Raw genomic sequence first — 16,505 nt, forward strand, 5'->3', positions numbered from 1 at the left:
AACCCTTAGTTAGGAAAGAGACCTCCAAGCCATTCCACTTTCGATGGCCTAAGTCAAATGCATCCGGATTAGCTCGTTCAAATAAGAACTCTCCGCGGCCGGATTACCCCCAGGTCTAGCCCACCCGGTGTTTTACTCACTGGAGGGGAAATGTGTTGACGTTGGACGGCTCTCTTACAAGGATCCCTTGCCAGCCTCATTCAACCAAGCGACGGCTCGCTTGGGCGCGAGCATTTCGAGCCCCAGTCAGCGTCCAGAGATGGAGGGAACCGAGCGATATCGTGCATTGATGTTTCAAGCTAACGTATCTATCAATCGTTGTTTCTGGATTTGCTAGTACTATCACGGATCGATAGTTCACTATAACAGTACCGTGATCATTAACATTGAAATTGGTCCTGGAGGTGCAAGACAAGGTCCTGGACCTGAAACATACAGGTACGATTGCACCTAGGCCTACGTACGTACACCCCCCCCCCTCCCCAAAGAGCCATCAAGCAGATGTCTAAAGTTATGGTTATAACGAGCGGATATCTATCTCTCCGGGTCTCAGTCTATGACTCTGGTTGATTGCCCCAAGATGCTTGTTATTGTATACATGTGCACTAATATCAAGTTTTTGTGTCCACCATAGGTCTAGACGAATCGATCTCCAGGATCTTACTAGAGAAAGCTAATATTCATTATTAACAACATATTGTTAAGTCAATTTTGCGGAGTGCTTCGATCGGATCTGAGCAGCTCCGAAAGCAAAGCCGTAATGTATGCATGGTCCCTGCGTTTTATAGGACTGCTTGTTAAGGAGATGGGGCCAGATCCATCATAGTACTATAGTAGGGAGCGTCTATTGCCTCGGCCTACGTCTGCTGTCGGAAGCAGGTTTCCGATATGTGGGTTCCAAGCGATGAAAGCTTGGAGCTCCGCCCCCACTAAATACCCTCTGCGGTGGCTTGTTATGTTGATTTTTCAATGATGAAACTCGCCACGATATCCAAGCATATCGATTTTTGGCTAGTGATTACTCTAAATGACAATAACAAGTAAGCTAAGAGTAACTAAGAGAAAGACAGCCACAATATGTTATGCTTTAAGTTTTTTTTGGTTTCCTGAAAAGGTAGAGGCGTATAAGATGCATTCTCCTCATTTTTCCTCTTTTCGGATAGGTTTTACAGCGTCTTCCGTCTATGGCGGGTGAGAATCGAGACGCTAGACAGAGATCACAATCGCACCTGTATGCGGGGGAAAAATTACTACATAATTTTAATTGATTTTGCCGCATGAAGAGCTAGACATCAAGAACTTTAAGGTCTTGAGACATTAGCTATCGATTGAATGAACCAAGCCTCCGAGACATCAAGAATCGGATCATGGCGTTATCTACTAGCGAGGCTATAGGCTTGCACGGCACGAGGGCCGCTTGTACCAAAACCACCAGATAGACACTCGGCGCTATGCATGCGCATCTCTATCGACGGGGGGCTATGATGATTATAGCATTTCTTTAGGGATTTAGGAGGACATGAGAGCTAGCACTTCACCGTCTATAAATCATGGTCTCTCCTCTCTCCGATCTACTACTCCTTTCATCATCATCAGCAGCAGCAGGATCAATCCTCTCTACAGCTTCCAGCTTAGACATCGCATTCGATCTTCTCCTGAGAATCATCTTTAAGCTTAACAGCCTCTCTCAAGCTATCGGCGAATCTTATATATATTCACTCGAATAAATATTCAAGATGTTGAACCTTCTCCCAACCCTTCTTACCGTTGCGAGCATCGCCACCAGCGCTCTCGCAGTCCCAGTTTTCAAGGTTGCCAACTCAGATGTCGCTTCAGCGATTCCTAATCAATATATCGTCGTCTTTAAGGATGGAGTCACGGACTCTGCCACCGATGCCCATACTCGCCGCATCAGCTCGTTCCATTCGACAATTGAAGCGAGAGATCCCAAAGGAAGGAAGGGCAGGAAGACCCGTGGCCTTCGCAAGAAGATCAATGTCTCTGGAAAGTCGAAATTCAGAGGTTATACCGGAGAGTTCGACAAGGAAACACTTCAGGAGATTCTAAACTCCCCAGAAGTTGACTACGTTGAGCAGGATGCTGTTGTCAAAGTTAACCTTGTTGATATCCCTGAAGAGGCCGATGACCAGCTTGAGAAGCGTGTCTACCGATCCTCTTCTACCTGGGGTCTCGACCGTATCTCTCACCTGAACCATAAGGCACCATATCGGTATTACTACAATGATGCCTGGGCTGGTGAGGGTGTTACTGTCTATGTTATCGACACAGGAATCAAGAGGGAACATAGCGTAAGTATCTCAAATCTAAGCAGACAAAGTTTTTCTAGTTAGTTAATGACTTTCTTAGCAATTCGCCGACATGTATACCGGAAAGACTAGGGTCCGATGGGGAACCAACACTATCGACACTGATAACACCGACGGAGCTGGACATGGAACCCACTGTGCTGGTACCATTGGTGGCTTGACCTATGGTGTTACCAGAAAAGTCAGCCTCGTTGCAGTCAAGGTCCTTGATAAGGACGGATATGGATCTTGGTCTAGTGTTATCGAAGGAATCACCTGGGTCGCTAAGGACGCCAAGTCAGGATACGCCGTCGCTAGCTTGTCCCTGGGTGGTGGAAAATCCAATGCTGTTAACCAAGCCACTAATGCTTTACACGATGCTGGCGTTACTGTTGTCGTTGCTGCTGGCAATGAGAATGATGATGCCTCGAAGTATTCTCCAGCTTCTGCCAAAAATGCTATCACCGTCGGTGCCATCGACGAAAATAGCAAAGTCGTCGACTTCTCTAACTACGGAAGCACCGTCGATCTCCTCGCTCCCGGCGTCAACGTTCTCAGCTCAGTCATCGAGTCTAACACCGCCTCTGATTACTATTCCGGTACTTCGATGGCTACTCCTCACGTTGCTGGTCTTGCAGCATACTTCATTAGCAAATCGATTAGCGAAAATAACAAGGGTGTTAGCCCAACCGATATGAAGCAAATTCTCATCGAGAACTCTTGGGCTGCTACAGACGCAGAACTTGGCCGCTACCGCCGCGGTGCCGCTGCCAGAATTGCCGGAAACAACTACTGCCACGCCGGCTACACTTGCGACACTTAGTAATCACTAAACCGAAGATTCTCCAATATTCACGGGGTAGTTTGATTTATGTGTCCAGCATAATTTAAAATGAAGTTTGGAAGTTTTATTTGAAGGACTTTGATTTTACTGGAGTTAGGATCTTTTCTTTTCTTTAATCTCGGAGGTGATTCGTATTTTCCTATTTAATTTCAACTAATACCCTCATTTAGTTCGTGGATTCTATATAGTTGAATCTATCACCAATGGCCAAGTCAGAGGCCCAGTGGCAAATATGCTGCTGCAGAGATCTTGTATCTCTTGTATTTGTATTTTTAATTTCTTACGCATGCATCGGAAGGTTGGGGGGCAGCCAGTCTACTGGATTGGGTTTTACATGGTTGCAGGTTTTGATCTTACGGTTTCCTAGTTGTCATGTGTCCTACGAAATACAGAAACACGCATCTTTTAAAACACCTAGCATCTCAAAATCTATAGCTAGAAAACGAATCTGTGCAATATTGACTTTTGATTCCATAGTGGCTGCTAACTCGACTACCTCACCACGAAAAGAGCCCAATTATTTTTTGGCGCAAGAAATAAACATCATTCGTGGTCTCGATCATACTGATTTTATTTTTCGGTCACAGATTGTCGATTTTTAGGAACTTATGAACTCGTCATAGTGAAAAGAATGCGTTACCGCGTTGTACTATGTTATTTTGACCTAGCTTAAATGACAAAAGGAAGGTGTCCCAAATTTACAGGAAAGCAGAACTCCTTGAAATCCAGACAATGGTAAATACGTGCAAAAATATAAAAGCGAAAAGCCTATTTCGTGAAGACAAAAAAAAAAAAAAAAAAAACCGCAAAACCGCAATTTATTTGCCAGCAGTGGCTCCCCCACAGAGCCTGTGCACATAACGAACCGAGATCTAACCGAGATCTCGATATATTTCAAGTTGACACCCTTGTGATTTAGGATCCCAACTCGCAAAAGAGCAAGGATAACGGGCCGTCTACGGACAAGGTTACCTAAAAGAAGACACAGTGATTACTAATGGAATCGGGGGTAAAATTGTATACGTAAACACACATACGTACTCTTCTATCATAATAAATCACCGATTCAGAAACTAGAAGGTACGAAGCTGTACAATTCCATTGTGCATTGTTCCATTAGCTATTTCAGCATTGCGTCACCTTAATTGACGGAAACTGATATAAATACACAAGTACGAAGCACAACGCTCAAGCACCAGCACAGCGCCGCAACTTCACTTTTTTTGCAAACCCGACACCACCCCAATCAAGAACAAAATGTCTTCTAAACCATCTGACCTCCCCAAAATGAAGTATCGCTACCTCGGTCGTAGCGGACTTCAAGTCTCTGCCATTTCCCTCGGAGGTTGGTTGACATATGGCGGATACGCTGAAAACGAGAAGACATTCGCGTGTATGAAGGCCGCTTACGATAGCGGTATCAACTTTTTCGATTGCGCAGAAGGTTATGCGGGCGGTGAAAGTGAAAGGGTAATGGGAGAAGCGATTAAAAAGTTTGGATGGAAGAGAAATGATCTAGTTATATCAACGAAGATTTATTGGGGAGAAGCTAATGGGGAGATGCCGGTCAATAATGCGGGGCTAAGCAGAAAGCACATCATTGAGGGCGTCGATCTGAGTTTGGAGAGGTTGCAATTAGATTACGGTATTTAGGAATCTTCCTCGAAAAGCCAGAAGGCAGAGCATTCAGCAAGCTAATGCATTTGTTAGTCGATCTTATCTATGCCCACCGACCAGACAGGAACACCCCACTTGAGGAGACTGTCCGCGCCTTCAACCATGTCATTAATACTGGGAAAGCATTTTACTGGGGGACAAGTGAGTGGAATGCCGACGAAATTGCTAGTGCACATCGGATTGCCGACAGACTAGGTCTCATTGGGCCGGTCATGGAACAGCCAGAGTATAATCTGCTAAAGAGGAATCGTGTGGAAGGCGACTACACTCTATTGTACGAACACTGTGGCCTCGGATTGACTACATTCAGTCCATTGGCTGGAGGTGTTTTGACAGGAAAGTACCTCGATGGAATTCCTGAGGGCTCAAGAATTGGAACAAGTGATGATCCTTATATCCAATATCTCAAATCCGGCGTCGGGGCGGATGAATGGCAGGAGAAGATGAATAAAGTCAGGAAGTTAAAGGTACGCAGCTTATCACGCGGATATAATCTATTATGGCGGGGCCGTACTTATAATAATAATAATGTTCAAATAGGAAATTGCGGACAAGCTTGGTTGTAATTTGGCACAACTAGCTCTCGCCTGGGTTCTTAAGAACGACCACGTTAGTTCTGCGATCACTGGCGCTTCTCGGCCAGAGCAAATTTACGACAGTGTAAAGGCTTTGGCTATTGTGCCAAAACTTAGCGATGCACTTCTTGGAGAAATTGACGAGATTTGGCAGAATAGACCCCCTGTTCTGGAAAGAGTATTTTACTAGGAAGTGGCCAGAGGCTGGATATTTGTATGGACATCTTTTAGGTAGCTAACTGGTTCTTAAGTTGCTACACGCAGAGTGATATTTACAGCGAAGAGAACAATATAAGAAGCGATATCAGGGCGATATCGCTACTCCAGCCCCCAACCGAATCCTGTCATGACTCTCTAAAACTTTGCTGAGGAAATTGAGGTGTATGTCCCGCATTCACGCAATAAACATTGTTATTTGTCATATCAATGCTCCAGTCCTTATTGCGCCAAAAACCAATATTTGGGCCTGCACTCGTCCCTGCATTCGTCCCTGCACTCTGCTGCCGTTGTAGTTTCTTGTCCCGCAATGCTCTTCTTCAGTTGAAAAAACCCAAATATCCTTCTCCAGCCAGATCTTCCACCAGGAGGTTTTTGCGGCGCTAGGCCGAACTCGTTAAGTCTTCCTCCCGGTATAAATATTGAGTGTTTTCGAAAATTTCCAGAGCCTCGAGGAGTTATCAGAGAGTCGGAGCCTGATGCTGCAAACGTTGAATCCCCATTTTCTATATTTGACGGCTCTTTCATGTTCGTCGTACAGAGCGTTCCGCTCGTTCTATTCCCTTGAGCGCGATAATGACCATTTCGTTGTGTTAACTTCGCCATAAGGCCCGGGCACCACCTACCCACCAAAGGTTTGAGGGCAGGGCAGCAAGTAGCCATGACAGAGAAATTCCACTCCACGACCAACGTCACGCTCACGCTGAACTGGTCCCCTACGTTTAACCATTGAATAGCCAGATGCTTCTACATGCGCATACATAATCAACGAGAATATGAGATCCGACTCACATAATGGATCTGGTGATTCGTTCAAAATCTTAAATGCCGGGATCCGCGCAATTGAAGCAGCACAAGCCCTAGAAAGGTATAAATATTAGTTTAGGATGGACCCTATGAGTAGCATGAGCGCGCCTCGAGGATCGTAGAACTAACATGAACCCAATTCCAAAAATGGCAATAACCATAGTTCCCTCTTTTGGGGAAATCCGAAGAGCTGAGAACGATAAGAGCCTCTCGCCGTAAGATTTAACAAACCACTGTCGATATTATCAAAACGTACCCATAAGCATTTTCAGCGGCAGTATTAGAACCCAGCAATCACAAAAGATTGCAAAAAGGGACCAAGCCCAACCAAGCGCCCATCTATTCAAGAAATATTTATCATAAATTCTCGTATATGACCGTTAAATCCCATATTTTCCAAGGCGGCGTGCACTCCAACTCGAAAACCAATAATAGTACGATAAAAATCAGCTACGTTATTCTCATCGACCAGTGTACAACCTTTCTAAAGGGTAGGTCCGCGCTGAGGCGGGGATAAAATGCCAACATTGATATTCGAATCGTTTGCAGGGCAAGAGCGTAGATTGGATCCGTGATTTATTTCAACTATTAAGGTGCACGAAATAGGATAATTAGCATAACTGGTAACATCGAATTGCAGTATTGCCGAAATTTGAAACCTTTGAAACCGGTTATTGAAGACCAACTTTTAAAGTTGTTACAAGAACTTTAGGTTTAATACAGTATATCCGGACAAAACAGACTGACAACTGGTGGATCGATAACTAGAAGTTAGAAAATGTCTTGTTGACTCTACATGTGTGCGAAGCGATGAGAAAAGCTAATGATTTTCAATTTCTTAATGGTAGCGCTCGGGCTTCATACTGAGGGTATTCGTCTACGGGGACTCCCATCGTGGTATTCCTACCCAGTATTCCCAAATCCGGCTAATATCTACGAATCTGGGCCGGGAGGTACATCATTTCCATGTGGACTGAACCTAAGCTGCTAAGTGAATATCGATACCATGGATTGGAACAAATTGTTATATAGATATAGATTTGATAACCAACTGAATATACACACTATCTAGCACTGTTTCACAAACTTAAGAATCTGTCTAACCTCACCACCCTTGCTAACTGGCCATGTCTCTTCAAAATTTCCACCTTCAATATACTGAAACCCACACTTTTCCAACACCTTCTGGCTACCTAAGTTTGCAACTTCAGCCTCGGCGTCGAATATCGCTCCAGGGAATTTCTTCAGGACTTCAGTAACGACGGTAGGCATGATCCCTTTACCCCTAAACTCTGGAGCGAGGAAATATCCAAGCTTAAAATGATGTCCCGATTGTCCGGGTACAGGATGGGTTCCGCAGATACCAACCAAGATCCCGTTATGCGGCTTAGAGCGGATTACCCAGGCCTCCTGGGTTTCTGGATAACTTGGAAATCGGGTGTGAGCTCGATTGTCATTGAACCATTGAGCGTCATCGAACGTGTAGGGATATGGGGGACTGAGTAAGATAAAGGCAAGATCAGAGTTATAAAGTTCGACGAGGCGAGGAAAATCCGAAGGTTTCAGTGACGATAGAAAGTAGTCGTCGAATGGGAGAGGAAGAGCAGTTTCTGGAATAGGCTCAAGCGGGCTGCGTGGTCCGTCTTTGGGCATGTTCTCCATCTTGGATATATTGATCATGATGCTAATCAGTGCAGTTTTGCGCTGCTGTATACTCTAGATACTCAATTATTGAAATCTTAAAACTCGAAATGAGGTTAAGTGCCTGCCCCCGATATTAATATATTTGTAGATTCCAAACTTTATAACTGCGCCGTGATGTTGAATCATGTTTGCAATTATGAGTCAAGGCCTTTAGTCTGTTGCGAAGCCAAGAACTCGCTTGTAAGCTTGTTACAATAAATCGAAACTACATTGTATCGGGAAGCTGCACGGGATGCGCACCTGATGACTATCGTTCGAAGTCTCATATTTCGATCAATTGATCAAATTTGATTTTTGCTAGAGATATCTATATCAATATCGAAACGTCAATGAATGATGTCGAGATGTCATAACTTCGTTGCATTGTCGTTGATTTCAGCCCTATTGGGAATATGAATCCCAGCCTAGGGTACCGGGGTAGAATCGAACGGGCAAAAAGATTTTATTTGCTCAGAGGAGCTCTTTCCGCTGCATTTGTATTCAATGAAACCATGAGGTCATTGTAAAAAATAGTATACCTGAAGAGTTCGTAGACACAACCGAGTTCAGATGAAAGAAGCTAGGAGATTGGTTATATGCGGCTTTGACCCTTGCGGAGAATTTTGCAACAAATTATCGCCAATGTTTTGTTGCATATGCAGGATGCTGGAAAGGAAGCAGCCGAGATCATGCGACGGAAGTCCGATTGCACTTGTTGCCGGAGTCCGAGGGCTCCGGGCCGAATATCGTTATAAGTTCCCTCCCTGGCCTGGTTTTCACGCTGGGCTGTTGTGCATGCCAGGGCAGCAAACCCAACCGCCCGTAGTTTCCCGATACATTTTTTCAATGAGGGGCAAGCATTTGCAGGCTCACAAAGAAGACAAAATTACCTTACGAACCAAAAGACGAAGTATCTAAAATAGGGAAAAAATGAGGGACAAAAGTCTCCGAAAACTTGGACAAAGGTCGTCTCTCAGGCTCCAACCGCGGCAGTTACGGTGCCAGATCACCGCGAACGCAAACACCAATGGTGTTAAAAGCCAACGGAGTATCTCATTGTGATTCATCTCCGATGTGGGTTGACTTCAGAATCAGGTTCGTGGTGTTAGCGGACTTAGTAATCCGGCGTCTCTGTTTGGTGATTTCCAAATTAGAGTTCGGTAGATAACCTTAAGTCCTGCCGTCATCACGGAGGTATCGCTACTCGGAGGCCAAAATGACCTCCGCGCCGCCAGTGCACGGTGCTTGGCGTAAGGATTGTATTCCTATTCAGGAGCAGCTTGCTGACATTGTAAACAAGGGGATATCGTCAGCTCTCACGCATTTTAATCGTAATCCACCCTTTGATCCACGTTGCTGTTTCGGTCATGCCTATCAAGTGATACGGAGAATGGAGTGCTAAAATTCCATATCTGATGGAGGTGACGGCGGCATCATTTGACCCATGCAGACATGTGGAACTATCACTTGAAATATTGAGCAAATGTCAGCATCTTGCAATGTAGCGTAAACATTCAACGTTAAGCCGGACTAGTTTACTTTGTACGTGCAAGTGGTACAATTCTTCGTTATTACCCAAGTATCTGGGAATTTTTTCCAAAGAAGTTTGGGTTGCAACGTATGCAAACGAGCTTTGTTGCTAACTCAGCCTGTGATACATCTTGGGTTGAAGAAGCATTTTTCCTTGTAGGCCAAGAAGCCCTTGTCACCCTGAGTCATCAAATCCCAAGTCCGAGGAACCCCCTTAAAGATGGTATTTTTCACAAGGGCAAGCTGGTCGGATCGGAAAATGTCGCCCAGACCGAGATTTTTTTCCCCCTTTGGGTAGTCTCGGCGTATCCAGCACGAATGGTGCCACCTCTCGGAGCAAATTGACCTCCAGACTAGATAGAAGGATTGATGTGATTGGCTAACAAAGAATATTTTGGGCTTTTCTTGCGGTGAAAATACGGAAGAAGCAATGTGCTGCGCCGTTTCCGTCTGTATCAAAGTAATTTTGGAGCAGAGAATCGGGGTGGACTGCATGGAGCCACAAAGTTAGAAAGCTGGAAGAAAATATATAACACTCGGATTTTTCTCTGTCGTTATTCCACGTTTCTCATCCCCAGTACTCTATAGCATCATCGCAGTTGTAAAGCGCGACCCGCTTGAAAGTTAGCTGTAACTTGGAGGCCGCTCGCTTTATACATTCCTTCCCCTAGGATCTCTCCATTCATAGTATACTTACCTCAACAATGGGTGCCCAGGAACTAGCTGTTCCTCCACAAGACGACATGAATCCTGGAACAGAAACATCAACTTTGGCAGCTCCGTCTGCTAATGCGTCTGTTGTCGATGCTGACGAAAAGATCGACCGAGGCTCAACGACGAGCCATTCAAACAAGTTGAAAGCTGTTGACGAGGCCCCTATCGACGACGATAGAAACGAGTTGGAAAAGACACAAACCATGGAATCCCTGCACGAATACCCGACAGCATGGAAGTTGGCTGTTATCTCGATTGCGCTCTGTCTTTCCGTCTTTTGTATGGCTTTGGGTAGGTTAATATTCATTCGATGAAGGTCGCGATATCGACAACGCGCAACGCCTTTTTTTTACCACATCTTGGCTTTGAGATTCTGGATGCTAATATCATGACCCCTGTCTTATAGATAATACTATCATTGCTACCGCTATTCCAAAGATCACTGACCACTTCAAGTCCCTGAACGACGTCGGTTGGTATGGTAGTGCTTACATGTTAACAACATGTGCCTTCCAATTGCTATTCGGAAAGTTCTATACATTCTACTCTGTTAAATGGGTCTATCTTATCGCGCTCTTGATCTTCGAAGTCGGTTCGATTGTCTGTGCTGCTGCCCCAACATCTGAGGCTCTTATCATTGGGCGTGCTATTGCTGGCGTCGGATCTGCTGGTATCTTTGCTGGTGCCTTGCTTATTGTCGCTCAGACTGTTCCGCTTGAGAAGAGGCCAACATACACTGGTATGATCGGTTCCATGTACGGTCTTGCATCTGTTGCTGGTCCCCTTCTCGGTGGTGTTTTCACCGACAGCGAGAAACTCGTAAGTCGTGCCTACTTAACCTTTCGTATACACTTAAGTCTTACTAACGTCTACAAATTAGACTTGGAGATGGTGTTTCTGGATTAACTTGCCATTCGGCGCCGTCACTGCCTTGTTCATTGTTTTCTTCTATACCGATATCCGTAAAGTCAAGGAGACCAATCTTACCTGGAAGGATCGTCTCGAGCAGTTCGATATCCACGGAACAGTTATCTTTATGCCAGCTATCATCTGTTTATTGCTTGCTCTTCAGTGGGGTGGGTCGAAGTACGCATGGGGTAACGGTCGCATCATCGCTCTCCTCGTTCTTGCAGGTGTTCTTCTCTCGATTTTCATCGGCATCCAAATCTGGAAGCAGGATAAGGCTACCGTTCCACCAAGGATTCTCAAACAACGCTCCGTCGCCAGCTCCGCTTGGTTCGCTGCCATGCTTGGCTCTGCTTTCTTCGTTATGGTCTATTTCGTACCAATCTGGTTCCAGGCTATTAAATCCGTCTCTGCTACGAAGTCCGGTATCATGAACTTGCCCATGATTCTTACTTTGGTCATCATGTCTATCGTCGCTGGTGGATCCGTCACCGCAACCGGTTACTACAACCCATTCGTCATTGCATCCAGCATCCTCGGAACAGTCGGTGCAGGCCTTATGTCTACTTGGGAGGTCGATACTGCGCATCCAAAGTGGATTGGTTACCAAGCTATCTTCGGTCTCGGTATTGGTATGGGTATGCAACAGCCCCTCATTGCAGTTCAAGCCGTTTTAAAGCATCGCGACATTGCTACCGGTACTGCCATCATCATCTTCTCTCAAACCCTCGGCGGTGCTCTTTCCATCTCGATTGCCCAGAACGTCTTCAACAACCAGCTTATCAAGAACTTGGGAAGTGAGGTTCCAAATCTCGACCCCTCCATTGTCTTGGTCACCGGTGCTACCAGCTTAAAGGACGTCCTTCCTTCTGAATTCCTCGCTGGTGTTTTGAGAGCGTACAACCTCAGTTTGACGCAGACGTTCTACATTGCCGTTGCCTTCATGGGATTAAGTACTGTTGGCGCCCTCGCTCTTGAATGGAGGAGTATCAAGGGCAAGAAGATCGAGATGGGCGGTGCCGCATAAACGGAAGCCACCTCAAACCCTTGGCCTTATCACACATTTTCTTATTCTTTTCGCTAGATAGACCATCTCCACATACCCGTCTTTTATTTTTGTATCAAAATTCACTGATAGACGCGTACGTTGCGCACTGATAGAACTTATTAATAATCTGGCCTTGCATGAAGATTAGCTGGAGTTTTGGCGTTCTTTTTTTTTTTTACAACTCAAAATTCAATAGTCATGTTCATATGTTCAAAACAGTAGTATAGCAATCATAATTATACTCATTATAGACATACGTACTCCATCGATGCTCCTTAACGATAATCTGGTGAATAAGGTCGAATCGCTTTTGTTCCGAATACGAGGCCATGGATTTGATACCAAATACTGATTGCCGAGTCCTTACTCGATTTGCGCGGAGCTATAGGTTCCTGTCAGTGGGATTGTGGAGAATGACAGTTATTAAGTAGCAGCCTAAAACTAAACAACCTAGTACTTATGCTGGGAGTTTACATAGTAGTGATCTACTACCCATACTGGTCTAGCTTTGCTTAAATATACCGATGTCTTATTATTCAACCGGATTTGAGACAATTCTTCGCCGTTGCTTTTTCAGTCGATTAGACGCACTGTCTTATGTCGTCCCGACTAGCCTCTTCAACTATTTCTGAATGAATAGGTTATATTTCATCTACCGAGTTTCCACTAAGTGGAAACTCGGTACATAAAACTGAAATCTCGAGATCCACTCGAACCAACATCGGAATAACTTGAAATTCAGGGCGGAGTTAACCACAAGTCCATCAGCCTAGTTTGTTAAATTCTCCATAATTTAACATGTCCCGAGGAAGCCGACTCACCTAAAGTTAAAGGGCTTAGGAAACGATGGGGATGTTATATATCCCGCAGAAGTTGCCTCGAGATCCCCTTTAGTCTCGTATGCATAGACACGCAACGGTGGCCGAATTAAACATTTTCGTTCCTTGGAGTACATAACCCCTTAGATATTTGTACTATGTTATTTCAATATTATAATGCCAACGATCTCTCTCCGCGGATCTGGGGCTTTTGGTACAACCCTCCTTGAGGTTAAAATTATAAGACTTCAAGCATGCGCAAGGGTCTTTTGGTATAGCTAGTAGGCCTTAAATTACTTGATGTACTATTTAAACCATAAGCGTGGTGTTGAATTTACAAGAAATTAATTATTGCTAAATATGACACGCATGATCGGGACGACGTGTGTCAATTGATCAAGATTTCCGGAGAAGATCTCAGTGGATCTATACTTAGATCGCGCTAACCATTTTGGAGATTCGGAGCTACCCGCTAACTAACCACTCAACCATCTGCTCTCTTGATGTCAGTATTCATTCGATGCTAGTTATATTGGGTCTGTGAAACTCCCCCTACAGCATAAAGCAAAAGTCGCTAGAGCTATTAGCGAAGCTTATTTTGGATTCCCCGCCCTTTGAAATGAACAAACTGGGGTCCTGTGTCCCGTTTCGGCCCTAGGTTCCTCCAAAACATCCATTGGGCCAGCTACTACCGCGCTTGGTCTCGAAGGAATACTATTTGCATGTAATACCTATGTTGCTTCCTGATATACCCCAAAGATGATATCTCGATATTTTGTCGCGGTCGAAATATGGTCCTGGCTGCTGCCTTCATGTATCCCGTCCCACAGTCCACTCCCTAGGCTCGAATTTATCCTGAATGGACCGGACCTACCGCTCTCCCCGCAGGTAGATTCTCGACTGAGAGGGATGCATCTGCAAGGTGACCCAATTTTAACTTTATCGATAGATGGCAAACCTTTAAGGAAGGGCTATGTCAGTGGGTCAGCAAGTGAGTGCTTTGCGTCCAGGCAATAGATACGCGGTTGGGAGACGGCTCTCTACTTCCCAACTTGATGGCCGCAATTAGATACATCAATCGATGAGGATCAAAGGGCGGGATAGAATATAAAAGGAAGACAATCTGCTGTTGATGAACTGACTTTTCTCTTCATCTAGCACAGGCGTCCCAAATGGTCGGCAACATCGAACTTTTGACAGCGAAATCCATGGCTCTCCAAGCGCCAGCCAAGTCCATCCCTATCGTCAATGGTCCCCTCATCGCAATTGACCTGGGACCTTTCCCATTACTGGGTTTACCGAAATCATCACGATTACAACCACTGCAGTCGCTCAGATGCAGGGTAGAGCTCTCATTACCAATCCTACCGACGCCGAGGCTGTTGCTGATGCTTTCCGAAAGGCAAGGGGCTAACCCCCCTCCATAGTCATCCGTTTTTATGGATTCATTCCAATAATCCCGGCAGATAGTTCGCCAAAGTCCACCAAGACTTTTTTAACATCCTCATTGGGAAGGCTGGACTCGTTACTGTTGTTCCAATCATTGGTTCACCTGTTGCAGCTGTGATCCGATCTCTTGAGGCTATTGCCGATGTGAGTCACTAAGGATCCGAACCAACCGTAAGATATAGATATGATCGGATAATCTAACACGAAATATATAGACTGTTGCTTTCGGAATCATTGATACAGTCGAAGTCGCAGTTCACAAAGCTTCGATTACATCTGATGCGAACACCCTCCACGGAACCACTGAGGTCTCCATTACCGCCTACGTTAGTCTCATTCCTCTCAAGAAGCATCACGCTCGTGATTTTACCATGATCGACGCTTAAAGGGTCTCTAGTCCGATATTGCAGCTATATGAATGCAATTGAGTCCTGGGGATCACTCAATTAGGCTGTTTTGTAGTCCCGGGACTCTTCCGGTGTTGGGCTGTCTTGGAGATAATTCATTTCTTTTGAAATTTTTGTGGAGGTTAAATGCTATTTACCTGTTGGGATATATCTGATACTATCTGAAATGATAATATTTTTATCGAGCCGTATATGCTTAAGTATTCTCACAATTCTTGGGCCTAACTATGGGTTTCGTCCGTACATCTCTCATTTACCTTGGAATTAAACAAATGAGTCAGATTAGTATGCATTGTGATGAACTTTAGGAAATATTCAAGTATCAAATATGCATGCCTTTAAATTAAATAATATTATGCGCTTATGATTGCTATCCTCTATCGGTTCTGGATCTGGTCTGTACAGCTGCAAGTACGGAAATTACTTTAGAGATCTCTTCAACGTGGTCGCATTCTCATTTCGCGATTGTATTAAGGCTAAATCTTAATGATCATATCCGTCGGCTATATTAGCCTCGTATTAACCTACCTAATTATTATAAGTCAGATATGGTCTCACGTAGATACGAACTCGCATCCAAAGCTGGCGGGTTCGAGGGTTGTAATATTGCGTTGTCTGTGTTGTATAATAGGTCCCATCTGAGATCTCGAGACCGCTCATGTTGCAGTTTCGCAGCCTGTCTAGTTAGACCATTTCTAAAATTATTTCAAAATGAAAAACTTTAGAAAGTACTAGTGAATATCGATCTTTTGAAGCGTTTCATATGCTATACATGTAGGGGTGTTCCTCTACCAAACCTCATGCATATGCAGCAAGAAGAGCGCCACAGGAGAACAAGCCTTTCCCCAAATCTTGAGGCTCGTGCTCTGGAACCGGAATATGTCGTGGTAGTTAGTAGCGAAAACGATCAAGATATCGATTCTAGTTAATTAAATATCGAAATTCAAGTGTGTAACCAATATCATATAAAACATCAACCAGCCATAGATCTCAAGTTTCGAATGCAGCGGACCCCAGCGGTGCAAATCCCCCCGACATTCCAGAAGATGCACCGGCGCTAGTCTCGCTACGGTTCTAGCCGTTGAAAACCTTCTTCTTTTGTGCAACCCTAGACTCTAGAAGTCCAGCCTAGCCGGCTAAGCAGCTGTCTAAGAAAAACTGCTAGCTTTCTCCGCATGATCAGAGTGAACTACCTGTAGATATTATGGCTGGTGGTGCATAATTTGCGGCTAAGGGGAGAGTGGATCGTGGAACAAAAATATTGAAATTCGGGCCGTGAAAATAGTTTTCTCAGGAACAATTACCGTAGATTGAGCCTGGGTAACACATACTATTGCTGAGGAGGGAAAGAGCAAGCATTAGCCAAAATACCTCAAGCTCGTTCAGTCTGCTATGCATGTCATTGCCACCTGTAACGCTGTGGCATCCCTGGTTTCGCAGTCGGGAAATTTTATTTTTTTGAAGCTATAGAGTTCAATTTGGGGCGTGGAAATGATCAATGTTGACAGGAACTTTCTTCTTTTAA

The 16,505-nt window shown here is 44.7% G+C and overlaps 5 protein-coding genes across 5 annotated transcripts; 4 read left to right on the top strand and 1 right to left on the bottom strand.

Moving 5' to 3' along the window:
- Positions 1-1,736: 1,736 nt before the first annotated feature.
- On the top strand, positions 1,737-3,129 carry DFL_008096 (uncharacterized protein; the record flags this gene model as incomplete). The annotated part of the gene is made up of 2 exons (XM_067637781.1): positions 1,737-2,309; positions 2,368-3,129. The coding sequence occupies 2 exons, from the start codon at positions 1,737-1,739 to the stop codon at positions 3,127-3,129; spliced, it is 1,335 nt and encodes a 444-aa protein (XP_067485735.1).
- Positions 3,130-4,407: 1,278 nt separating this feature from the next.
- On the top strand, positions 4,408-5,592 carry DFL_008097 (uncharacterized protein; the record flags this gene model as incomplete). Its single annotated transcript, XM_067637782.1, has 3 exons — positions 4,408-4,795; positions 4,861-5,294; positions 5,368-5,592. The coding sequence occupies 3 exons, from the start codon at positions 4,408-4,410 to the stop codon at positions 5,590-5,592; spliced, it is 1,047 nt and encodes a 348-aa protein (XP_067485736.1).
- A 1,901-nt stretch (positions 5,593-7,493) lies between these two features.
- On the bottom strand, positions 7,494-8,105 carry DFL_008098 (uncharacterized protein; the record flags this gene model as incomplete). The annotated part of the gene is made up of 1 exon (XM_067637783.1): positions 7,494-8,105. The coding sequence occupies one exon, from the start codon at positions 8,103-8,105 to the stop codon at positions 7,494-7,496; it is 612 nt and encodes a 203-aa protein (XP_067485737.1).
- A 2,237-nt stretch (positions 8,106-10,342) lies between these two features.
- DFL_008099 (uncharacterized protein) lies at positions 10,343-12,285 on the top strand (the record flags this gene model as incomplete). The annotated part of the gene is made up of 3 exons (XM_067637784.1): positions 10,343-10,643; positions 10,759-11,171; positions 11,233-12,285. The coding sequence occupies 3 exons, from the start codon at positions 10,343-10,345 to the stop codon at positions 12,283-12,285; spliced, it is 1,767 nt and encodes a 588-aa protein (XP_067485738.1).
- A 1,748-nt stretch (positions 12,286-14,033) lies between these two features.
- DFL_008100 (uncharacterized protein) lies at positions 14,034-14,959 on the top strand (the record flags this gene model as incomplete). The annotated part of the gene is made up of 4 exons (XM_067637786.1): positions 14,034-14,115; positions 14,283-14,467; positions 14,595-14,717; positions 14,789-14,959. The coding sequence occupies 4 exons, from the start codon at positions 14,034-14,036 to the stop codon at positions 14,957-14,959; spliced, it is 561 nt and encodes a 186-aa protein (XP_067485739.1).
- Between the last annotated feature and the right edge of the window lie 1,546 nt (positions 14,960-16,505).

The sequence above is a fragment of the Arthrobotrys flagrans genome (genome assembly GCF_004000055.1).
Source record: "Arthrobotrys flagrans strain CBS H-5679 chromosome Unknown unitig_1, whole genome shotgun sequence".
In the NCBI taxonomy this organism is placed as follows: Eukaryota; Fungi; Ascomycota; class Orbiliomycetes; order Orbiliales; family Orbiliaceae; genus Arthrobotrys; species Arthrobotrys flagrans.